The 24,810-nt window shown below is 60.1% G+C and overlaps 1 protein-coding gene across 23 annotated transcripts in view; it reads left to right on the forward strand.

The window, feature by feature from the left end:
- FBRSL1 (fibrosin like 1) overlaps positions 1-24,810 on the forward strand; it is a 412,476-nt gene that overhangs the window by 60,858 nt on the left and 326,808 nt on the right. Inside the window, exons 6-20 of one of the 23 annotated variants that reach the window (XM_065904953.1) lie at positions 8,537-8,582; positions 11,101-11,416; positions 11,527-11,747; positions 12,451-12,519; positions 12,688-12,887; positions 13,605-13,655; positions 13,852-13,947; positions 14,501-14,569; positions 14,718-14,750; positions 14,966-15,037; positions 16,290-16,419; positions 18,602-18,679; positions 18,843-18,926; positions 19,113-19,320; positions 20,715-22,124. The exons of 1 other annotated variant lie outside the window; for it this stretch is intronic. In XM_065904953.1, the coding sequence (XP_065761025.1) occupies positions 8,537-8,582; positions 11,101-11,416; positions 11,527-11,747; positions 12,451-12,519; positions 12,688-12,887; positions 13,605-13,655; positions 13,852-13,947; positions 14,501-14,569; positions 14,718-14,750; positions 14,966-15,037; positions 16,290-16,419; positions 18,602-18,679; positions 18,843-18,926; positions 19,113-19,320; positions 20,715-21,549 (2,508 nt within the window). In that variant the 3' untranslated portion in view covers positions 21,550-22,124. Of the gene's footprint in view, positions 1-8,536; positions 8,583-11,100; positions 11,417-11,526; positions 11,748-12,450; positions 12,615-12,687; positions 12,888-13,604; positions 13,656-13,851; positions 13,948-14,500; positions 14,570-14,717; positions 14,751-14,965; positions 15,038-16,289; positions 16,420-18,601; positions 18,680-18,842; positions 18,927-19,112; positions 19,321-20,714; positions 22,125-24,810 lie in introns of those variants that run through there. 21 more of the 23 variants (XM_065904955.1, XM_065904954.1, XM_065904957.1 and 18 more) reach the window with 21 other exon arrangements.

A 24,810-nucleotide genomic window follows, 5' to 3' on the forward strand; every position in this document is an offset into this window, starting at 1 on the left:
CTGCTGACCACAGGCCGCGAGTGGATTACATCTGTCTGGCCTGAAGGTCTGAGAGACGTCCCTGTGGTCTCCAACGACTGCCTTCATTCTTCCTGATAATCTAGTCCCACTCTATTTCTTTCTAGATTTCTATCCTCATTAGGTCTTCTCAGATCACACCACTCTCCTTTCTAAAAGGACTTATGATGGTCCTGCCTAAAGTCTGGTTTTCCTCCCAAACCAGAGGGTGGGGCCAGGATTGCAGCCTTTCCAAGGACTCAGTGCCCACGTTGGACTTAAGAATGATGTTCGACATGAAGCTGTATCATTACAGGAAGATGGGATCTCCTCCAGGGTCTGAGGCAGCAGTAGGAGAGGCCCCAAGACAGGAGCCAAGGGGGGACATTGAGACCTTGGTCAGACTCAGAAGCTTGTTCTACCAGGTGATGAGGCCGGGCTAGGGCTGGCGAGTCTCTTAGCTGCTCCCGCTGGTTCCTAGCACCAGCCTAGCCCTCCATTCCCACCTGCTCTCCCAACCCCCACCCTGGCTCCTGAAACCTGTTTCAGCCAGGGGTGGGGTCTCCAGGTAGCTGGAGAGGCTGGGTGCAGCCTGGCTGCTCATCTGTAGGACACATGACAACAGAACACCTTTGGGGGCCCAGAGGATTCAGTTGCTCAACTGGGACGGCGCCTGACCTGGTGGACCAAAGTCACCACCTCGGAGTTCTAAGCTCTGTCACCAGCTGCTGACTGACGTCTCCCATGGAACAGTCCCTGTCCCCAAGTCTGGAGGGGCCCCACTCCCTTTCATCCCCACACCTGTTTGTCACAGCAGCTCCTAGCCCAGCTTCTTGCACCCCCCCCCCCCACCCCCAGCCCTGTGGTGGCTCCTACAGCAGGGCCTTCTTAATGACCTCATCATCTCTGTCTTCCTCAGACTCCACACACACCTCTTCTTGTCACTCAGCACAAGTGCCCGAGCTCCATCATGGCCTCGAGGCCCTGTGCCCCCACCCCACCTCTATGGAAGGCCCTGCCAGGTTGTTCCTGCCTCAGGGACTTTTGCACTGGCTGTGGCCGCCCCAGAGGACTCTTCCACAGACCTTCCCTCAGCTTGGCCCTTCTCTTTCAGGTGTCAGCTCAAATGCCCCTCATGGGAAGTCTCCCCCAGCTGCCATTCAGCTCATGTCACCCTTTACTGCCTGCCCACCCTGTCTGACTCATTGCCTGTTTCCCGGCGTATTGCCCATCGCCCCCACTAAGCTGAGGCTGACTCAGGCCTGCTGATGGCGCATCTGCGCAGCTCTGGAGGCCCAAAGGCTTGTTCTTCTGCATACCATCCCCTCATCAGGGTCCTCAATGTGAGGATAGCTGCTGTGACAGATTATCACGAACTTGGCTGACTGAGTACTACACTGTTCTCTCTCAGTCTGTGGAAGTCAAGTGGACTGGGCTGGTCCCTCTGCAGCTCCAGGACAATCCGTCTGTGGTGTTTCGGAACTTAGAGAGGGGCCCACACTCCTGGCCCCTTTCATCTTCACAGCCAGCAGGGCAGCGTCTTCCCACCTCCCCCTCCCACTAGTAACAACCCTGTGATTAACCTGTGCTCATGAGGTCATCATTACGGGTGTGAATGTTGGACCATAACGAAGACTGAGTGCTGAAGAATTGATGCTTTTGGACTGTGGTGCTGGAGAAGACTCTTGAGAGTCCCCTGGACAGCAAGGAGATGAAACCAGTCAATCCTAAAGGAAATCAACCCTGAATATTCATTGGAAAGACTTATGCTGAAGCTGAAACTCCAATTCTTTGGCCACCTGATGTGAAGAGCTGACTCATTGGGAAAGACCCTGATGTTGGGAAAGATTGAGGGCAGGAGAAGGGGGCGACAAAGAATGAGATGGTTGCATGTCCACTGACTCAATAGACATGAGTGTAAGCAAACTCCCAAGAGATAGTGAAGGACAGGGAAGCCTGGCCATGGGGTCACAAAGAGTCAGACACGACTTAGCGGCTGAACAAAACCAGCATGGGGTCATCTCCCCATCTCACAGTTAATGAATGACCAGCCTCAATTCCACTTTGCTGTGTAAGGTTCACAGATTTCCAGGCTTTAGGCCCTTTTGCTGCTGACCCCAGAGAGGTACGTAGGGACACCCCACTGCATGAATATCTTCCCCTTTGCTACCAGAGGCCTTGGAGCTGGGCTGAGTACTAGAGCCCAGCAGAGTCATGGTGCAGTGGGCTCAGGAGCACACAGGCCCGCAGAGCCCCCAACCTCCAGCCTGAGAGTCAGGATTCTTCCACCAGAATCCCAAGTCCTAGGTCCAGCCTCTGTTGCCTTCCTGGAGGCAGAGCATGTTTTGGTCAGACTGCCGGGGCTCAGATCCCAATTTTGCTACATACCAGCTCTATGACCTCCAGCAAGTCACCTCACGTCTCTTGTTTCCTCATCAACAAAATGGAGATGTCTGTAATATGTCCTCAAAGATAAGCATGAGGGCCCAGTGATTTCACGGTTAGAAGCCACTTAGCACAGTGCTGCTTGACACACAGCAAGGGCCACATACATGCTATTTTTATGGCAAGAAACTGAGTTTGGAGGGATGGTGTTTTAGGGGGCAGGGTAAGGGGTAAATTGATACATGTAAATAGTAAGTAATTCAGTAGAGCAAAAGGACTTAAAAGCCCCACCTAGAGGCTGGCACCATTAGCCATTTGTTCCGTAAGGTTGGAGATTTCTTGTAGGCTGTTCAAGTGCATGTGTTTGCCAACGTCTTGCCGCCTTTTGAAAAAGGGGGCGCTGGCCCAGCCCTCACAGCTCTGGAACTGGTTCCAACGGTCCCAACTGAATGGCTGAGCTCTTCCCTCCTGAAAGGACCCACCTCTGATCGTACAGCCTGGGGCAGGTATATGCAGGCCCTGAATCTGGGCTCTGAGCTGTGGGTCCCTGGATGCCTCACCAGAACTGGCACCCTAGTGTCCCCAGTCCCACAGCAGCTTAGAGGTCGGGCTCTCAAACTCCTTCCACAACCATTCCATCCCATTACTCTCCATAGGTTGGTTGGTTTGTTTTTACAGCAAGTTTCTTGATTGGGAGTTGTGCTGCTGGCATCCAGGTGTTGCATCTGTGTGCTGTGGAGTGGAAGATGCTGCCCCATGCACTTGGATCCATATGGGGCATTGTTTTGTTGTTTAGTTGCTTAAGTCGTGTCTGACTTGTGACCCCATGGACTGTCACCCTCCAGGCTGCTTTATCCATGGCATTTCCCAGGCAAGAATACTGGCATGGATTGCTATTTCCTTCCGCAGGGGATCTTTCTGACCTAGGGATGGACCTGTGAATCTCTTGTCTCCTGCCTTGGCAGGTGGATTCTTTACCACTGAGCCACCAGGGAATGGCAGCCCATTCCAGTGTTCTTGTCTGGAAAAGTCCATGGACAGAGGGGCCTGGCGGGCTACATATAGTCCATGGGGTCGCAAACAGTTGCACAGGACTGCGTGACTAACACACGTGTACTTGACTTTCTAAAGGGGCAGTTGTTCCCCTTGGATCTCAATTCTTTTGGTCCACGCAGTGGCTAGATGGCTCCGGAATAGTGGTCAGGGTTGGCGTATGCTGTGCATTTTGCAATTCCAATAACTACTGGGACCTCTTCTCCCACTTTGCATCCCCACTTCGCCGATGGTGAAACCGAGGGCAGAGCCTACATCAGACAGATGTGGGGGCTCTGGTGTCCTTCCTTCAAGTCTCAGCTGCTCGACCTCGGCGACTCTGAGTTTTCTCCTCTGTAAACTGGGCGTAGGAACCGTCCACATTCGTTGCTGTGAGCATCGGAGAAGGTAGCCCTTACATAGTTCGGTATAACTGGCACTGCGCCCTGACCTGGTGGCGGGGATGGCACGGCGATTGCTTGAACCCAAACCTGCTGCCTGGCGCGGGCAGATCCACGCCTCGGGGCTGGATTAGTCGGGCCTGCCCGTGCCCCGCCCCCGCCCCCGCCCCGCCCCGCCGCGCTCCCTGGCCGCCGCCTGCGCGCCCGCCAGCAGTGCGCCCGCCGCCGCCGCCGTCTCCGGTCCCCGTGCCGCGCCTCACGGCGCCCGGGACCCCAGTGCGCGCTGCGAGCATCCCGGAGCACGCCAAGTCGGCGTGGGGGTCATGCGTGGCCAGTGCGCCCCCGGCCTGGGTTCGGGCTAGGCAGGGCACGACGGGAGAGGGGCCACCTCGACGGTCTAAGGCTGGCAGGGGCCCGCGCTCGGCCGCCGGCGTCCATGCCGCCGAGCTTCGTCTCTGGCTCTGGTCCGAGGACTAGCGGCGATCGTCAGCAGAGCGCGCGGGACCCAGGGCGCGCGCGCGGTGAGTGAGAGCTGGTGACTCCGGGGAGGCACTCGGGACTTTGGAAGCCGGGATTGAGAGAGCCGCCACTCCCTCTAGAGAACCTAGAGAGGCCCCCGGCGCTCTGCCCATTAGGACTCTCAGGAGCCGGGCGCGCGGAGACCCCAAGTACCTCCGCCTGCGCCCCTGGGGCGCACGTGGTGGCAGACCCGCAGAGGGTCCCGGGCCTCGGTCAGGGCGCAGAGGGGCTCGGGTCGTAGGCTGGGTAGGGCGTTGGGCAGGTGGGGGGGCGCGCGCCTTTGTCTGCGCCCCGGCGCGGGCTCGGGTTCCCGGCGCCCGTCGCGCTCACCTGCCCGGAGTTGGAGCTCTTTGTCTGGGGCGGGGCGCGACCGGAGGAGGTTGTGCCGCGTGTCTGGGGCGAGGCTGCCCCACAGGTTGGGTCCTCGCAGACAAAGCGTGCTTTGACCTCCGCCCGCAGCTGGGATTGCCTATCTCTGGGGAGTGAGTGCTGGCCCTGACGCTGTTGGTACCGAACCTGCCCTTTCCACGGGGACCTCTAACCTGTACTCTGGCTGGAGTGACCCTTTCCTTCCACCACTACATGGGCTCAGTGCTAGGGCGGGAGGATACCCGCGCTGCCTGGGTCATGTCCCAGTAGATAATCCTCGGGAAGTTATTAGCACGGGTGTAGTGGTTGCGCTGGGACTGCTCCCCCGCCTTGGGTCAGCTAGCCGGCTCCCTTGTCCTGGAAGGAAAATCACCGAAGGACCTCGACCTGGGACATGTCCCAGCAAGGGCTGGCTTTGTACCTGTGCTGGCAAGGGGGCTATAGCCTGGGCCGCGGCCCCAGAAATCCTGGGACCTGAGGATTCCTGTTTGTTGAGAGCCTTTTCCAATGGGCACGGTTGTGTCTAGCCAGGTGTCCAGGCCCTTGCCATGTGGTGGAAGCCTGCCAGGTCCCTGCCTGTGACCCCTGTGGGGACTTGGATCCCTCAACTTCCCTGAGCAAACTTTAACTTGAGCAGTGTGGTGTGGGGACCGGATAGGGAGGGGAGAGTGGCAGGCCCACTGCCTCCTGCCTTTGCCTAGGCAGCATCCCAGGGGTCTCCAGGGCTAGGGAAGACCCTCCCCCATTGCTGCTCGCCCCCTCCTTCTCTCCCCCGCTTCTGCTCCCATGACTTTCCCAGGGTCTGGGGCGCCACCTCCTGGCTCTGGAAGCCAGTGCTCCAGCCTGGGGCCTTGAAGTGAACCGGAACTGGCCTGGCTGGGCCTCCTCCTGGGCTGGGCAAGGGCACCTGCAGCCTTAACTGAACTTGCTGCTCACCCTTTCACCCCTAATCTGGGACCTAGGACAGTCGTGCCCCACGGAAACAAACTTGTTTTCTCAGAGTGATGCCTCTGCTGTTTCCTTCCCATACTATCGGCCTGGGTGCGATGGAGATGCCTTGCTATATCGGAGGAGGGGGTTTCAGGGAGGGCTGGCACAGAGGGTGCAGCTGAGGCACCACCTGCCAGGAGGTGGCCGCCTTTCCGCATCCTGGTGGCCCGGCGACCACACCCCTGGAATGTAATGATAGCTTTGAGACTCAGCCCTTAGCTCATTTGTTTCACCTGCTGAGGGCATGTGATCAGGCACTCCAGGAGGTGTTGGGGACCCCCGTGGGCTGCTTGCACGGGGCCAGGCTCAGAGGGGCTGTCAGGGCCACAGGTGACAAAGACCTTCACGAGGACATCCTCAGCAGAGGCCAGTGGCAGCCCCTGCTCCCGTTCCTCTTATCTAGGGGGTGCCGAGTGCCCGCTGGTGCAGGGCAGTAAGCAGAGAGGATTTAAACCTGCACCAGTGAGGGAGGCACCCTCAGACTGAGGGGGTCTGGGAATGCCTGGGGGACTCACCCGAAGTTCCTGGGTCAGGGCCCAGGCAGGCCAGCTGGTCACAGTTTTGGGGGGCTGGGGGAGAAATGCACACTGCCGTTTGGGGCCATAGGAAGGCGCTGGACTGTTTTCAGTCCTGGGGTGACTTGTTCTGCTTTAGTTTTGAAAGATACTCTCAGCTGCTATATGGAGAACTAATTTGTGAGACTATTAATGAGACCAGCTATTAATAATAATTATAGCAGCTAGCTGTATGGCCTCAAGTGTGGGTGACATCGGGACCCCCTCCTGGGGTCATGGTGAGGGTCCAGTCCTCTGAGGCTGAGGCCCTGGGGGGGTCTTTGGATAGGCCCTGGGAGTGCAGGAGGGTAGGTGACTCATTGGCCTTCACAGGAGGGTACAGGGCTCCGGGGGCATCTGACCTCACGCCTGGACACGCGGTCATAGCTCCCAGCAGAGCTGGGGCCACACCTGGTGCCAAGCGAGCGGGCATGAGGTGTCTGCACCCAGGCCCTGAGGGGTGGGTGGGCAGCACTGCTGACCTCGCCATCCTGCCCCTCAGACCCCCTGCTCAGGTGGACCACTCACCCCTTGGGGTCTCCTTGAGTGATCCAGGCATTCTGACAGCTGCTGCTCACCACGCAGGGTGCCTTGGGAACCCATGGGAAGAAGTCACAGCCACAGCCTCCCTGATGCCCCCAAGCCCCAGTGGGGGAGGAGCACCCTGGCCACCACCCTCCACGCTGGGGCCTCCCGGGGGGTAGGGGGGAGCAGGCTGGCAGTCTCCCCTCTGGTCCAGTGCCCATCCAGCCTGAGGCTCAGGGAGCCTGTTTCGGGCTGTTTGCCACCTGTTTTCTTTCAGATGTGGGTTTCCGGGCGGGGTTAGGAAGGTGACCCCACCCTAGCACGAGGTGTGAGGGGCACCGTGTTCATGTGAAGGTGTCACGGTTCGCTCTGCATATTTCCATCAGCAGGTCTGGTGAGACTCTGGCCCAGGGAGCTGCTTTGAGCAGCTCCCGCCCTTTCCCTGCAGACCTGGGCTCCAGCCCGCGCAGGGCCTCCCTCTGTCTGGACTCTTGTATCTGTTTGTTCACCTGTCACGTCTGTTCTTGCTTTCAATTCTTTGGACAGATGCCCATAAGTGGGATTGCTGTATCACATGGTAGTTCTGTGGTTAGTTTTCTGAGGAACCTCCATACTGCTTGCCATGGCAGCTGCACCATTTTCCATTCCCACCAGCAGTGCACAAGGCTTCCAGTTTCTCCGCACCCTCACCAAGCCCAGCCGTTTTCTGTCTTTTCTGATGGTGGCCATTATGGGGCACAGGGGGGTCTCATGCGCCTCGGTACTCAGTCACCCCACCCCTAATAGCAACCACTGGCTGCCTTCTCCCCCTGGATGTCAAGGACGGGGCATCCACAGATACTGGGAGCAGAGTAGCAGTGCCCAGGGCTTGGGGAGATGCGAGGATTGGGGTGAAAGTGGAAGAGCATGTGGTTTATTTTTGGGGTGCAGCAAGTCTTCTATAACAGGTTGTGGTGAGGGTTGCTCACAGCTCTGTACTTTTCAGTGGGTATGTTGTATGGTGTGTGAATCACATCCCAGTAAAACTGTTTTAAAACACCACCAACTAGGGAGACAAGATCTGCTAAGAACAGCCTTACGGGCTTCTGCCTGTGAACCAGCGTGAGGGCCACGTCCTCATCCTGACTGTCCTCACCAAGGTCCTGTGCACACACGGGCCTCTCCCCAGGAGGGGAGAGGCTGAGCGTGGTCAGGGGGCCCACCAGAAACTGCCACGTTCCTCCCTGAAGCAGGCTGGCCCCCACTCAGAGGGGCCCACTCCACCTTGGACTCTCAGTGCCTTTCGGCGGCTGTGGTCCCCAGACCTGTGACTCACGCTGGCTGAGGCCTGGCAGGTGGTGGCCTGCAGCCTCGGGGCGGGGGGCATCCCCACTCTGTTCCCCCCACCCCGCTGCCTCCAGTGCCAGGCCCAGGGGTGCCTTCAGGTTCCTGATGCTGGCTCTGCAGGGAGGCACCCAGATTCCCCAATCCTGGCTCCCCACCCAGCAGGGCCACTGAGCCCCCACATCCCTGCTGAGGGGTGGAACCTTGGGTCCCTGATCACAGGCCGAGTGATCTGTGTACAAGTCTACTGGACCTGGGTGTGGTCACTCTCCTACATGGGGGCAGTGGGCACAGAAAGACATGTTCTGCCAGGCTGGGCAGCCCTCATGTGCACTGAGCCTGCCCAAACCTGTTCTCTGGGTGCTAGGGGCAGGGGGTAAGGGCCAGGTTCACCCCAGCCTTGTAGGTCGCTTTGACCTGACCCTCCTCTCTTTTTTCCAGGCATCTGTGGGCTCCGAGAAACTCTTTGCCCCAGCAGCCGATAAAGGTAAGTGTGTCCCTGGACTCCAGGCCCCTAGAAAAGCATAGGACATACTCCTGAAATGAGCTGGAGGCCCCAAGTTAGCTCTGTCTTGAATTTTAGGTGCAGACCCTGAGGCCAGAATTAGGTGTTCCCATTTACTGAGGGATGCAAACCACACCCCCAGAAACAACCACAAGGAAACAGGGGGAGCTGGGAGGAGGACCAGTGTCTCAGCCAGAGCCACACAGATCTGGAGTGGTGGTTCCCAAAGTTGGGGGGGGGTCCCCTATACCCCCTGGGGACCATTAGGAATGTACTTTGCCAGGCCCTTCCCAGGTGCATGGAGTCCCATGCTCTAGGGATGGACAGCAGCTCCCGGCTCGTGAAGCATCCCTGCCAGTGTGGACTGGCCCCCATGGCCACCACCACACGTGTGGCTGTTTATATTAACATGAGACAGACTAGACTCATTCCTCAGCCACACCCGGGCCCTAGCCAGTGAATCCCGAGTGGGACGGCACAGGTGCCTTGCATCCCATCCTCACAGAAAGCTCTTCTGGCTGGCACCATCCCATCAAGGCCAGGATAGCCCTTTGTAGCCCAGCCTGTTGGTCGTGGCTGTGGCCCAGAACGGGTGTCATTGGACCCAGCACAGAGAAGGAGTCTTTTTGCTTGGGAGGCTCCCTTAAGACATGACTACACAGGACAGGCCTTAGGGTACCAAGTGCACCACAGGTCCTGCTGGCCTGGTAGCTGGGCATGGCCTATACGTGCCTTCAGCTCAGGAATCCCTTTCCTCAAGTCAGGCATTGCAGCAGAGCCGATGCCTGCTGAAGAGTCCGGACAAGGAGGCCCACCAGAGGCTCCTTGGAGCCAGGCATGCTCAGCTGACATTTCAGACAGAATTAACGTAGGGTGTTATCACTTTCAACAAATGACCACAAACCATGTGGCTTGAAACAACAGGCTCATAGTTCCGGAGACCAGAAGTCTGGAGTCAGGTGTGTGCAGGGTTGTGCTCTCTCTAGAGGCTCCAGGGGAGGAGTCCCTGCTGCCTCTTACAGCTCCTAATACAGCCTGCAAATGTGGGCATCCCCGGGCTTCTGGCTGCATCCTTGCCATCTCTGCCTCTGTCTTCATGTGGCCCCTTCCTCTTCTTGTCTCTTCTAAGGACACTGTCACTGGATTTAGGCACCCTCAGCCCCCGATTCCCAGCTGATCTCATCTGCAGATTCTTAGCTTGATTATGGCTACCAAGACCCTTTTTCCAAATAAGGTCACAGTGCCAGGTTCTGGAGGTTTATGATTCAGCAGAGTTTAGGGAACTGAGCAAGGCTTTGAGGTGTCCAGAGAGGTGCATAGCTGGAGGGAGGTGATCAATAGCAGCACTCACGGTTTTGTCAGTGGCAGGAGGCTCTAGAGATTCCAGGACTCTCCAGCAGGGCTGGAGCACTGGGGGCAGGCCTGGGGTCACGTCCAGGTCTGCTTGGCCCGTGCCTGCCTCTTTCCGTTCTGATGGCTGCTCTCACTTTGCGAGAGCCTTGCGTGTGGAGAAGTGAGAGACGTGGAGAAGTGCTGTGAGCACGTGGGCTGACAGCTTCCTGTCCTCCTTGCAGGAGTGGTGGCAGTGGCCTCCTCCTCAGGTCTGTTCTTAAGCAAACAGGCCCAAGGCAGGGAGGTGTCACCCTAGCAGTGGAGACATCTCTCTGCCAGCCTGGGTTATGGGTTACACTGCCCTGCAGCCACAGGGGAGGTTGTGGCCAGCGTGTCACTCTGCGTGGCTGCCATCTGCATGGGCCCCTGGGCCTGGAGGAGGAAGTGGAGTCAACCAACAGGCCAGATGAAGCAACCACATTCAGTAACCTGAATTTCCATTCCTCCTGGAAAACTGGGATGTCATCCCCTGAAGGCAGAGCTTTTCAGATGGGTGGTGGTGCCTCCCCTGACCTGGACACATGCTTTCCACCTGGCCCCTGGGCACATGACCTGAGACCTCACTTGGAGCAGCTTCAAAAGGAGGGCTTGGAATGAGCAAGCGGGCTTGCTGAAGGCCCAAAGGCAGGCCTGGAGCTCAGAGGGGAGGAGAGGCTCTGGGTGGTGATGAGTTGAGGCAGCCACTTTCTTGCAACAGACTAGACAAGGCTGGTCATCGAGAAAGTCTCCCCCAGGGTGAGGACCCAAAAAGAGCTTAGGCCCTGGGTCAGTCGGGTGGGTCAAGAAAGAGCAGCCACTCACTCAAGTGAGGCTACCGTGGTGGGAGATAGGGTGGCAGACCTTGGAGCCCAGTGCCCAGACTGAGCCGGCTTTCTCACGCATTTGAGTCTCCCTCCATAAAACAGGGCCATAAGAGCCCCTGCACTGAGATGGCCATGAGCAGGAGGTGCAGGACACACCTTGGTGGTTGGCCCTCCAGACAGGTAGCCTCCCTGGGGAGCAAGGGGCGGGCTATACCAAGGTGTTGTGGGCAGGGGCTCTGCGCCACCTAGTTCCCCTTTGGAAATGATCCTGAACCCCAGACTCACCCCCGCCGCTCTCTCCGCAGGCCCCACGCTGGGCGAGAAGTCCGAGGCCAAGACCGGGGCAGCGCCCAAGGTCTCGGGTCTGGAGCGCAGCCGCGAGCTGAGCACCGAGCCGCCCTTCCTGGCCCCCGTGCGCAGCCCTGCGCCAGTCCTGCCCTCCGCCAGCACCGTGGCCAGCCCGCTGGTCAAGAAGGAAGCCCCGGCACTGCCGCGCCTCGCTCCGCAGCTGCCACCTGCACCCTCGCAGCCCCGGGCCCCGCTCCTGACGCACGTGCCTCTCCCTCCGGGCGCCTTCCCAGGCCCCGGCCCGGCCGCGCACAACGGCCTGCACAGCCTCAGGTGGGCACAGCCTCAGGTGGGCGCGGGGCCGAGCCTGCGCAGCCTCAGGCGGGCGCGGGGTGGCGCGGAGATGGGGCGCGCGGCCGGGCACTGAGCGCCCCTCCCTGCAGCAGGAGCAGCAGTGCCAGCAGCGGTGCCAGCCTGGGGCTCGCCAAGCACGCGTCCCTGTCGCCTCACGGGCCGGGCCCCCACCTCTCTACCTCACACTTGGCGCTCCGCTCGCAGGCCCAGCACCAGCACCACGCGGCGGCCATGTTCGCCGCGCCCCCGACACTGCCCCCGCCCCCGGCGCTGCCGGCCAACAGCCTGGTCATCCCAGGACACCCCGCCGGTAGGTCTGGGTGCCGTCGGTGGGGCCAGGGTCACTGCCTGTTCCCTTTCCACTCTGGGCTCCTCACCCCTGGGCAGGGAGGGACGTGGCTCCTGGGAAGCGGGGGCTGGCCTCGGAGAGACAGACTTCTCTCCTACCTGCTCCTCCAGACCATCAGTGCAGGGCAAAGGACACTTCCTGCCAGGGCCTCGGTTGTGCACACACACAGATTAATGCGTGCACACACGTGTACACGGACACACGCTCCCTGCTCCATTCTGAACCCTTGCCAAGCCTAGTAGGGCAGTTGGGAGCCAGGAGTTGGTATAACTTGGAGCCGCTCAGTTGTCACTGTGATGAGGGCTCCCAGGGCCTGCTGTGTGTCTCTTCCCATCCCTCCATCCCTAGGCTGCTGTGGGAGCAGGGGTGGATAGGGCTGAATTGTGGGGTAGCGGGGCCCCAGATGAACTGCAGCTAGCCTGACCTCTCCCTCACTGCTTGATTCCAGCAAGTGCCCCCCTCATGACCGAATCTTAGGTCACTAAGGATTTTTCATGGGTCTTCAATTCTTTTCTAAAAGTCTGAGCCCAGCTCAGTTGGGGGCACCTCAGTGCCCCAGGCTGGGACCAAGACAACGGTCGGGGGAGGCGGGGACGGGCAGGGCTCCCCGACAGGGCTGTCTCGGGCTCCCGGGGTGGCTCACCGTGTTCTCTCTTGCCTTTAGATGCCAGCCTGTTGATCTCATTCAGCCAGCCAATCATGTATTGCCAGCCTCATTCGGGGATTCTGATTGGTACTTGGTCACAGGCACCTCTCTTACCTCCACCCTGGGGCCCGCACGTAGCGAGCGGCCACCACGGCTTGGCCTGCCGAAACCGGGAGTGCCAGGTGACTATCCGCCTCGCCCCGCCGGGAGCCCGTGGCCGACGTGCCTCTCTGTCTCTCTCTTTTTCTCTTGTAGATCACGAGCTGCTCAGGCAAGAGCTGAACGCGCGTTTTCTGGTCCAGAGCGCCCCCCTGGGCCCGGGAGCTCTGCTGCGGGCGGAGTTCCACCAGCACCAACACACACACCAGCACACACACCAGCACCAACACACATTCGCCCCCTTCCCTGCCGGGCCGCCCCCGACGCCGCTCCTGCCACCCGCCGCACCCCCGCCGGTGCGTAGGCTGCGTGCCGGCAGGCGGGAGGGGGTGGCCCGGGCGTGGGACACGCAGCAGGCACACGCAGACGCTCTCTGCACGCATGCAGGCTGACACCGTCCGCTCGGTCCGCCTGTCCGTCCAGCCCCTCCTCTGGTTTCCCCCGTCCCCCACTCCCAGGTCATCCCATGAAGCTCCCTGCCCTGGGCCATTCTCTTGGGCTCGGGTGAACACCCCCGTCCACATGACTGTGGGGCCAGTTGTACGCATGTCAGGTCCTCAGTGTCTCAGTTGGCAGCAAGGCAGCAGGTCAGGAGGACAAGGACTAGGGGCCATGCAGATCAGGACTGTTCCCATGTTCCTGAGCTTCACGATCTCATCCCCAAGCCAGCTGCTGTGGGCAGAGTCCCCTCCCAGCTTTGCTTTGGCACTGACCAGTTAGCAGTGGCCTCAGGGTGCCCCTGCAGCTTAACCACCAGCCCTGGGCTCCATGCCCTGCCCTCCCAGTCATGGCTGCAGACACCCAGGTGGGCGAGTCTGTACCTCCTATGCTGAGGTCACTAGAACGGGGAAGGGCCATGGGCCAGCACCCTCGGGGAGCCTGGAGGACAGCTGGCTGGAGGCCGCCAGCCTCATTCTGGCCGCTGCCTGGCCTGACGGTATGGGTGGGAGCTTGGCCAATGGAGGGCATCGGCAAGGTTAGGAGGCCTCACTCTCTGCCTCCTTCCCTTCCAGTTTGACAAGTACACGCCCAAGCTGGACAGCCCCTACTTCCGACATTCCAACGTGAGTGTCCCTGTGTGCTCTGGGATCGCCAGGCAGGGTGGGGGTGTGGAGGTCGGACTCTGCCTTGTCCGAGTAGCTTCCCTGCTAGTGCAGGCGTGGCAGGGTGGGGACCAGAGGGCCAGGCCCCGCGCCCCTACCCAGGATGTCCGAGTGCCCGGCAAGGCCCCTGGAACACCCCTCCCGCCTTCTCTTGCAGTTTTTCCCGCCCTTCCCTCCGGCCGTCCCAGGACTGCCCGCCCTGCTCCCACACCCAGGCCCCTTTGGATCCCTGCAGGGTGCTTTTCAGCCCAAGGTACCAGCTGCTCCCGGGAGGGGGTGGGTATGGTGGGCAGGGACTGCAGGACCGCCCCCCCCCTCAATCCAGCATCTCTCAGGGCAGTCATGATCCCGGGTGGCACCTGAAGGGCTTTCACCTCAGTGCAGGATATCCTGACCTTCGGGGCCAGGAGAGCCTTGCTTCACTTGTTGGCTCCTCAGCTGGGAGCACTCAGGGTTGGAGGGTGGGAGGAGCAGTGCAGAGGAGCAGAGGTGGAGTGTGGATAGCAGCCGCCCAAGGTCATCCACACTGCAGGAGGCCTAGGCACCAAGGACCGGGCTTGCTCCGCTCACCTTCCCTGCAGCGGGGCTGCCTTCACCCGGCACAGTGATCAGAGCCTTCTCCTGCCGCCTTTTCAGAAACCTCCGGACGGAGGGTGTGGTGGGAAGCCAGACCATCCCGGGTGACAGCGTGCAGGGCCCCACAAGGAGGGCAAGGCGGACACCGGTGCCCCGAGGGGGGGGGTTTGGTGCCACCTGGGCACGGAGCCTGCAAAGTGGTCTCGTGCGGTGTCCCTCTCTCCCCTCAGACTTCAAACCCACTCGAGTTAACAGGCCGGGCCAGTGTGGTTCACACCCTCCTGCAGAAAGCCCCCGGGGTAGGTGGCAGCGGTGTTCTTGCCTTCTCCTTCCCGGGTGGGCCTCCAGCCAGCATGGCTCCACGAGGCTCACGTAGTCCCCCTCCCCAACTCCTCTGGGCTTGACTACTTGCAGAGCCTGGGTCTAACACTTCTCCTCTGTCAACAGCAGGTGTCCGACCCGTACCGGACAGCAATCAGGGTGAGTGTGTGCGTGCTTGCATGTGTAAGGTGTGTGTGTGTGCCTGTGTGTGTCTCACCTTGGGAGGAAGGGGCCTGGCGGGACCTCGGGGAGGGTCTGAGGCCAGGGAGGACTCCCTGGGGTGGCCCAGGGGTGCCCTGTGACCGCAGGGATCTGGGGGTGGGGCGTGAGGAGACGGTTCTGGCCGCGAGGCTGAGCCCATCCCCCCGTCGCAGAAGCCGGGGAAGTGGTGCGCTGTGCACGTGCAGATCGCCTGGCAGATCTACCACCATCAGCAGAAGATAAAGGTGAGCTGGACTGCTCGTCCTGCCAGCCAGGCCTGCGGTTCAGAGGGCGCCTCTCTTGGGCCAGGCCCTCCCCAGCGTCCACACGTGTGCGCATGTGCCCCTTGCCCCAGCGCTGGGCCGAGCCAGCAGGGGTCGGATCTGGGGAGCAGGACAAAAGTGTATGGGGATCTCAAAGTCACATCCCAGCTGGTCACCTGGGATGACCCAGGCAGGGTTATCCTGCTGGGCCTCCCTGCTGTCAGTCAGAGCTCTCCCAGGGAGCATTTGGCCCGGCCCCCCCTTTCCCCCAAGTGTTCATTAAGTGTCTGCTGTGGGCAGTGGACAAAGTTGAACATAAGTGCTCACGGAGCCTCCGTGCTCCTGGGGGGGACAGGTGGTGAAGAGGAACCCAGCTTGAGGCCGTCCTCCCCCCAGTGGGTGATGCCAGATGCCTTGGCTGAGCGATGCAGGGAAGAGGCAGCCCTGGGAAGCCTGGGGACTTGCAGCCAGGGAGAGTGGGCTGGGGTGCTGAGGGAGGCCAGGATGGGATCCCGCACCCTGTATCACAGAAGGGTCTCCACACTTTTGTCTGTCATCTCAGGTAACACGTTACCCTTACTCAAGGTATTTTTAAATCATCACGCTCTAAGTGGGTTACAAAGGACAAGTCACAGAAAGGGATTTATGACGGATTAACATGCAGACACTCAGGCAGAGTGCCTGGAAGGTGCAGTGGAGGAGGCAGGGTGGGGGCCCCCCTCTGTTGTCACCACAGCAGGAAGAACTGGGACAGACTTGGCCCGCCCCGTGCCTCCCATGGCCCTAGTGACCCAGGGACTGGCATCTTAGTTTTATTTAATACATTTAAATTTTAATACTCATGGTAAATTTAGCCATTGGAAAACTGGAAAGACTCGGGTATGCGCATGTACTTTTCCAACTCAGCCTTACAAAATCTAAACAGAGTATTTCTAATGAAAATGTAGCATCCAAATTGAGATGAGTTTTAAGTGTAAAACACCAGCTTTCAAAGATCATATAAACAGGAGCGAAACGCCGCAATCGGGAACCTCCTATATCGACCACACGTGACGACGTTTCGGTTTCCCCGCATCGCTGACACGTGGTCAGGATGGCTCTTACCTGTCTCTCCGCCCACTGAGCGAGGCCAGCGGAGCCGGGGGCATCACACCTTGTCCAGCTCATCGGCAGCCTGGTGGCGAGCAGGACAGAGGCCCGGCCTCCGGCCCCTATACACGCTCTGTCCCGGCAGATGCAGCTGGAGCCCCACAAGCTGGACGTGGGCACCAAGCTGGACTTGTTCAGCAGACCCCCCGCCCCGGGCGTGTTCGCCGGACTCCACTGCCCGCAGGACCTGGCCCGGCCCCTCTTCTCCAGCTCGGGTAAGGCGGCCTGGCCCAGGGGGGCTGGCGGCCCGGCCACCGTGCAGGCCCGGGGGTGGCCTGGCAGCTGCGCTCTCGCCTTTCTCCTCTGGCTTGTGTGGGCAGTGCTTTTGTTTCTCCAGCTGTAGCAGGTGGGGTCTGGCAGTCCTGCCCGCCTCAGGCTTCTCCTTCCATACCCCTAGAGGTGTCCCCACCGCTGACCTGACCCCACCCATGCTCCGGCCCAGGACGCGCTCCTCTCTGGGGCTTCCCTCCCAGGAAGGGTTCGGCTGTTGTCCGAACGGTGGGAAACTGCTCCAGAGCCTCTGTTCCGTGCTCCACAGCAGCCACACCACAGCCTCACTGTGTCCGGGTCCCTAGGACCGTCGCTGGGCTTGCAGCGCCGCCGGGACTCAGCCTACGTCTCACACCCCACCAGCTATATGCACTGTAGACAAGGGACCTACATCTGTCAGCAAGGAATGGGGGGGAGGGTGGAAGTGGGTGTCCCCTGAGCACTGCCCGAGGAGCCCCAGGACGCACTTTATTCCCCAGAAAGGAGCCCTGACAACAGGGTGAGAGGCTGTCTCCCAGGGAAGCTTGTGGGGACCCAGAGTCCTGGCTTCTTACTGGGGGCCAGTCACGTAGGCACCTGTGTGTGCCTGGACCAAAACTCAGACTCCCGAAAGGAAAGTGCACAAACCACACTGCACAACCTGAACACATGTGAGTGAGGCATTCCTATCAGAGGAAGGTGAGAAACCTCCTGAAACCCGAGTTCCCAGATGCCGGCCCAGGGCAGCCGTGCAGCAGGCCTCAGAGTGACGGTCTGGAGGCCCCAGGGCACCTGCTCCCTCCTCCCCAGCCGTCAGGCCCTTGAAGGATGTCACCTCCTCAGAGAACCTTCCCTGACCACTCTTCACATCCACCGTGTTCAAATGTTCACATTCTGGTGCAAGCTCATGCCCGCTTCCTGTCATGTCAGTCCCTGCAGACAGCCTGTTAGCGCACCGGTATGATGGGGTCATGCTGGCTGGCCCGTGAGCTGGGCGGCTCTTCCCAGCCCCCACTCCACCACCCTCATGGCCTCCAGTCCCCAGCCAGGGCAGAGACATCTCCCAGGTGTCAGGGTCCCTCAGAAAGCAGAGCGCCTCCCATCTGGGCCTCAGCCCTGGCGGCCAGCAGACTTCTTAGGCCATAGCCTACAGACTGTGGCCTGGGCCCCTCTGTGCTTCCCTCCACCCATGGCCTCGTCCTGCTGTGTGCCCACTTCCCCCAGCACATGCCCCATCCAGACCAGGGCCCTGCTGTCCCCGCCTGACGCCTGGTCGCCCCCCCCCCCCCAATCTGGCATGTGTGTTTCTTCCATCCTCTTCCCCAGGGAGTATCGGTTCGTTGGCCTTTCCTCAGGGTGTAGTTTTTTAAGGCAGCACGTTTCCCTGACTGCCCTCCACATGCTCTCATAGCATCCTCTTCAGCACTGGACCAGCTGTTTCCTAACTTCTGGTTTGATTTTTTCATAAGGTCACTTAGAAATGAGATCACGTTTCTAGGTGGAAGCTCTCTGGGAACTAATCCTTCATTTGTCTGGGTGGAAGAGCCCGCCTGTGACTCCCACGGCAGGCAGACAGGAGCACTCCATTGTTGGGGTCCCCACAGGTGGAGGGAGCTGGAGAGACGGGAGAGGGCACCCCTCTCACAGGTCTCACCAGAAATTCACCTCTAGACAGAAGGTGGGACGCCCTAAGTGGCAGAGTCGGCCCTTGACGCAGCAGCCCTTTCTCAGGACCGGGCCCTCCAGATTGGGTTCTGAGGGGCGTCGGGAGAGCGGGGCTGACGCCGCACCGATGCTTGTGGGCTGCGGCCTGCAGCCAGGGGACACCACCGGAGGGGCTGCCGTCTTCGGGCCGTGGTCCATCTGCACCAGGCCACACTCACTGTCACACGACCAGGATTGTTTGTTAGCTCTGGTTGGGCCCTCCGAGGGTAGCTGGCTGGGGGAGCAGTGCCTCACGGCTCAGCCTCAGGCCCTTCTCTGCCCTATTTCCTCTGGGGCCTTCACTGCCATCAGCACCTCCCTCCCTGCTCCCCTGCGTCCTGGTTCTCCAGACTCGGGGAGATGAGAGCCTACCTCCCAGCTGGTCCTGAGTTTGGAAGGGGAGGTGGGTGCACCCGGGCCTCCAACAGCCTCCCCCCTCTCCAGGTGCCACCCATCCCGCTGCCAACCCGTTCGGACCCTCAGCGCATCCTGGCAGCTTCCTGCCCGCTGGTCATTTGACAGGTAGGTGTCCCCTGAGGTCTGTGCAGTCTGGCTGGCCTGTGCTGACCCCCAAGAACCAGGGCACCCTCAGATTGCGCAGGTGGTACCTGCCAGGTTTTGGACCCCCGGGGTGGGGGAGGTCCCGGTGCACACAGAAATCCCTGAGTGTTTGTTGTCCCCACAGACCCTTTCAGCAGATCAAGCACCTTTGGGGGCCTGGGGAGCCTGGGCAGCAACGCCTTTGGAGGCCTCGGCAGCCACGCGCTGAGTGAGTGACCCTGCCACCTGCTCTCCCCTCATGCGGGCATGGGTGTACATCAGGGCTACAGTGACACCGGGTGGACTGTCACCCCTCGTCTCCTCGGGGCACATGCAGGCCTGGGATTGGGCATCTCCCTGTGTGTGCTCCTCTCTGGCACCCCGGCCTCACCCTCTGCCACCACCCCCACTCCAGCTCCCGGTGGCGGTGGCATCTTTGCCCCCAAGGAGGGCCCCACGCTGCATGGCCTGCCCAGCCCCCACGAGGCCTGGAACCGGCTGCACCGAGCGCCACCCTCCTTCCCCACGCCACCCCCGTGGCCCAAGCCTGTAGACACCGAGCGGGTCTCAGCCCTGACCAACCACGACCGAGAGCTGGACAAGGGCAAGGAGGAGCGGGACCGGTGAGTAGGGGCCCCTCCACTTGCTCGTTCTGCCAGCTCCCTGTCCCCCCCCACTTTGGCCCCCACCCCCACCCAGCACCTGCAGCCCCCAGCCACCTCTGCTGAACCCAAGGGCGCAAACTGAAATCTCCTTCTGTGGGAGGACACAAAGACTGCAGAAAGACCAGGGGAAGGGGACCCCCGAGTCCACACACTGTCCACCTTGTTTCCACAGAAGACTTGCTGGGGCACGGTCTGGGCAGGTGCCATCCAGGATGAGGGTTACTTCTTCCAAGGCCCTGGCAGGGACGGTGGGCTTCTGGACCACAGTGGGGTCTGGAGGTGGACTGCTGAACCACCAGGGGGTGCCAGGTCTGGGAGGTACACCTGTGGGGAGCTCCCTGGGCTGGAGGATGGGAGCTGAGGTTGTGTGTTCCCACCCCTCACCCCACGGGCAGCAGAGCTAGGCCAGGGCAGGGCAGGAGGGAGCCTGCATTAACAGGTGAGTGTCAGAGTCCGGGATTTGAGTCATGGGCCAGCATGCAGACAGGAGCAGGGGGAGGCCCTCTGGCCAGCCCTTCCGGCCAGGTCCGAGCATTGCTGCAAGCTAGGTGTTGGGCAAAGCCTGAGAGCACAGTGAGGGAGGCGGTGGCCTAGAAGACGACAGGGACATTTGTCACAGGCCCCAGGAAGGGTGCTGGGGAGCAGCCCAGGGAACTGCAGCCCCCCGTGGGGACATCAGGGTCAAGAGGGCGGGCTGCAAGTACAGCTGCAAGTGGCCAGGTGCAGCAGTGTTGGAAGGGGACCTGGGCACCTGATGCGCTTAAGCTCAGCTGCCATCCCAGCCCCTCATCAGGGTGGAGGCCATGCCCACCTTGCTCCCAGTCTCGGGGCCAAAGGGCTAAAATGTAGAGTGGCGCCTCATGGGTGAGAACCCGACTGGGATGGGGCAGGCGGAACTCTGTGAACCCCAGCCAGGCCACACACACCCACCAGAAGAGGGTTTCAGAGCCCCGTCCTTCTAGAGGATCAGTGGGTCTGAGGGGGCATGGAGCTTCCCCCGCCCCTCATTGAAGGGCTTCTCCTGGCTCAGGGGCTCAGTGGCCTGGGTTCTGGTGGAGAAGTCTGTGCTGCTGCTGCAAAGTTGGGCTCCAAAGTTGCATGTGGGCGGGGAGGCAGGTATGGGGGTGCCCTTGGGGGTGTGTGGGCTATGATCACCATGTGTGTGTTGATGGGTGCCACTAGCAGTAATCGCACAGGAGCCTAGGCTGCTAAGTGGACACACCCACACACAAGGAGCCTGAGGTCGCTGCAGTGGACAGTGCCGGTGCGCGTTGAGGTGGGACCTTGGCAGAGGAGCTCACTGCAGGGTGTCGCGTCAGGCTGAGCGGGGGTGTCTGTATTGTCACTCCCAGGGACCTCCTGGAAAAGACACGCCTGCTGAGCCGGGCCTCTCCGGCGGCGCCCGTGGGCCACCCCGTCAGTGGCCTCCTGCTCCGGGGCCAGGGCGATCCGGGCCGGCCCGGGATCCCCACCGAACGCGAGGCTGAGCTCCGCATCAAGGAGAGCCGCTCCCCGGCCAGGGAGGACGGCCCCAAGCCCAGCAAGATGGCCCTGGGGGAAGGCCTGCGCCTGGCCGGTCTCCTGGGCCGTGAGCCCGGGAAGCCGCACGAGGCGCTGGCCGAGCGGTCCCAGAGCGACGTGAAGGTCAAGGAAGAGCGAGGGGAGGACGGCGATGCGCCCCCACAGCCCGGCCCGGGCCCCGCGGGCCGCGAGCGCCCAGCCTTCGCGTGGGAGCCGCCGCGCGACGCCTACCGCGGCCCGGAGCTGCCCCGCCGCGCCCCGCCAGGCCCGGGCCCTGCCGCCCTCGAGCCGCCCGAGCGCCCCTACCGGGACCGCGAACCGCACGACTACAGCCCGGAGCGCCTGCGGGAGGCGCGCCGCGACGAGCTGGAGCGCGCCCGGGCCGCTCACCTGGACGGCGCAGCGCTGCTGCCGGCGCTGGGCGCCCTGCACTACCCGCGCCTTGCGCCCGCCACCGCCGCGCTGCACAACAGTCTCCTGGCGCGGACCCCGCCCGCCGCCTCCGCCGCCGCGCTCGGCGCACCGCCTCCGCTGGTGGCTGCAGGCGGGCCCCCCACGCCCCCCGGGCAGCCGCGGAGCAGGACTACGCCGCTGGGGGCCCGCGCGCCGGGCGAGGCCCGCGACTACTCCCCTTCCCGCAACCCCCAGGAGGTGGAGGCGCGGTAGTGGCCGCGGGGCCGCTCCCGCCAGGAACGCACTGCTGTCCACTTTTCTAAACCTCTGTTTCTAGAACTTAAGCACAGTTCCATCGGCCCTGGGGTGGCGACGCTCACTTTTCCACTCGCAGCGTCGGGGGTGTCACACACAGCTTTTCTGGGGGTGATCTTTTGTTTTCCGAGCTTGAGATTAGGCTACTGGAAAAAAAAAAAATTCAAGTTTGTACCTTTTTCCCACAGGTGAGAAGCATTTTTAATAGATTTGTATTTTTTTCAACTTTGTGCTCTTTAGACACTTAAGAGAAACGAAAGACACTTTTGCTTTTTTACTTTTAGTTTGGTTTTGCGATTTAATGGCCTCAGATCCGTCTCCAGAACCCCTGGGGTTTTTTTGTCTTATTTATGGAGAAAAAAAAAAACCGGTCACTTTGTCCAATGCACTGTGAGGCCCCCACTCAGGCCCGGCCCTGGCCCTCCCTTGGTACTTGGAACCGAAGTTACAGATATATATTAAGATAATAATGTACAAAGCTTTTTTTGCCTTATTATGCAGAAGTGTAAAAGGGTTTCTTTTTCGGTTTGTTTTTTTAAAAAGAAAAATGAAACTGTAAATAGTCTGTTAATATAAATATATGATGTTATTAAATTCTTAACCTAGGTAGACTTTATAAAAACAGTTTCTAGAAATTTCTCTGGTTATTTGTTTAAGGTGGTCACAACAACCCACCCGCTGTCAGTTGGAACTGCCCTCAGACGTTTAATGGCAGCAACATCCTTCAACTATGCAAGCGCTTGAGCGGCCAGGCCGCTGGGGGACCGCAGAGCGGCCCTGGGACGTGCGTGCACCTCGGGCTGGCTATGCGGTGGCCTGGGGATCCACCCTAGATGAGTAGGGATTGGGAGGTAAAGAGGCTCAAGGCTGATCACAAAAGAAATAACCTGTGTTTCTTCTCCACGGAGGCCGTCAGAAGACATTGGTCTCATGTTCTCCTACCTGCCAAGGCTTTGGCATGATTTCCTTTCGGTTTCAGTCTTACTTTCATAGCCCCGTGAATGTCACCGTGCCCTGTCGTCAGTATCCCTTTTTTTCTGACGTCCACACCTGTGTCCTGAGCATTGGAGCCTCGGTTTGGCCTTCCTTGGCTGTTTGCTTTATTCCGTTCTGTACTTTCAACCCCGTGTTTTCACAGTAGACCCCAGTTATTTTAAACAATCTGTTCTCACATCAACCAATGAAGGTAAATACAGCCTTGATTTTGGATGAAAAGGTGGTTGAGTGTTTTGTGGGGCTTTGTGGCAGGTGGGGTAATGTACCCGCCCCCAGTTACTTCCCCCAGCCCCTGGCTCCTGCCCTCCAGGTCTGCCCTGCTTCCCCTGGGCTCGCTCCCCAAAGCAGTTCCCGCTGCCAGAGCTCCTCCCTCTGACCTTTGCTGGCATCTCCATCTTGCCTTCAGCTGCTTTGGTCCCACAGTCCCCACCCTGTCACCTGCCACATCACCCCAGCCCCGAACTTGTCCTCTGGGTGGTTTTTCTCTGTGCACTGGGGACCAGGGTGCACGTCCTTGGGAGGACTGGCCTCGCCCCCTGCTCCCCCAGCAGAGCAGGTGACCATTGCTGGACAGGGGAGATCTCAGCAAGGAGGGGCGCCGGGGCAGAGCTGCTGCCCTGACCTGCTGGAGGACACAGGCGTGGGGGTGCCCGCCCTCAGTGGGGACCTCAGCTGCTTGTGCTCAGCACTGGGCCTGTACCCCTACCCTGGCATGGTTTGGAAATGGGGCCCTGGCGTTGCACCCCAGTTGGATTGGCTTCCTAGGGTGAGGAGCCTGGCTCAGAACTGCCTGGAACCTAAGCCCCTTGGAGTCCCCATGGAGAGCTGGCGGAGGAGGGGGGGGAGCGTGCCCTTCATCCCCAGGGAGACGCTCCTGGTCACTTGCGGCCAGAGCACCCTCCAGGGCCGCCTCCACAGGAGTTTGGTTCCCAGGGACCAGCCCCAGCCGGCCATGGTGCCTCCCTCCTGCACGGCTTGGTTTTCCTTTGTCTCGCCGGTAGCCTCCACAGCAGAGTGTCAGGAGCGACCTGTCACCGGGCTCTGCTGACGGGCTGTGGGAGGCTGGTGACCACACTCACCCTGGGCTGCTCCGCCTGGTCACCCGGGCCACACCCCACAGCGCTGCAGGGTCCCCATGGAGCAGACCCTGAGAAGCAGAGGCCCAGCCAGCTCGGCACCCAGGGCCCTGGGGCCCCAGGCGTAGGTGTAGTTGGAAGATGGATGCCATTCAGGGTCTGCCCTTGACCAAGACCACTTGGGAGTCAAGGGATATCACATGAAGGGATTAAATGAGTTAAAGCCAAATGACACAGTCTGCATTGAACCACAGGGACACGGGGAGGAGGCCTGTGCTTGCCCGGTTTCAGAGGAGGGCCCCTGGCAGCACGTCACCTGCAGAGTAGGGTTGGTATCTGCCCTGGGGCAGGCCATCTCTAAGGGATCTTGTTTTCAAGGGATCACGTTCTCTAACGGAATGTCTTCCCAAAGGGCATGATTTTTCATGGAACAAAATCACAGTGGAGTTCTGCCCGCTGGGGGGCGCCCTCCATATCGACATGTTTCTGAACAACAGTAACCTACGATAGTGGCCCATAGGGACCGTGGTCTGTCAGGCAGCACCAGCCTCCGGGAACCCACAGTCCACACTGCAGCGCCATCTCCAGGAAAACGTCTATGAAGTTAAATGATTGTCAAATAAAATGTTTCAATAAAAGCATTAAAAGATAGAATTTGTAAAATCGCCTAGAAAGTTAAAAAGACAGTGAGTTGAAAATGTGAGAAAAGCTGAACAACCTCCCAGGATGTCCAGCCTCCAACTAATAGAATTTGGGGAAGAATAAAAGCTAAGTGGAGTGGGACAGCTTAAAGTAGTGATTTTACAACATCCCGGTCAAATACCAGCCAAAAAGACATTTCAGACGTGAGGATTCAGACATATATTAATTCACTGCATCTTTTCTTTCGGCGCTTCTGGAGGACATACTGCCGTAAAATAAGGGTGTAAACCAAGAGAAATGGGGTGCCCAGGAGGACGCCCTTAGGACCCAGGAAAGAGGCCTCTAGGGAGGCTGTTGCCACCAGTCTTGCAGGTTTTCTCCATGTGAACTTTAGAATTAGCTTATCAAATTCTGCTAGTTTTGTCCTCTGGCCATTATGTTGGGATAGCATTGGATTTATAGATAAATTTGGGAGGAACTGACACCTTTCCAATGTTGATCCTTC

This window comes from Muntiacus reevesi, chromosome 13 (assembly GCF_963930625.1).
Source record: "Muntiacus reevesi chromosome 13, mMunRee1.1, whole genome shotgun sequence".
Lineage (NCBI taxonomy): Eukaryota > Metazoa > Chordata > Mammalia > Artiodactyla > Cervidae > Muntiacus > Muntiacus reevesi.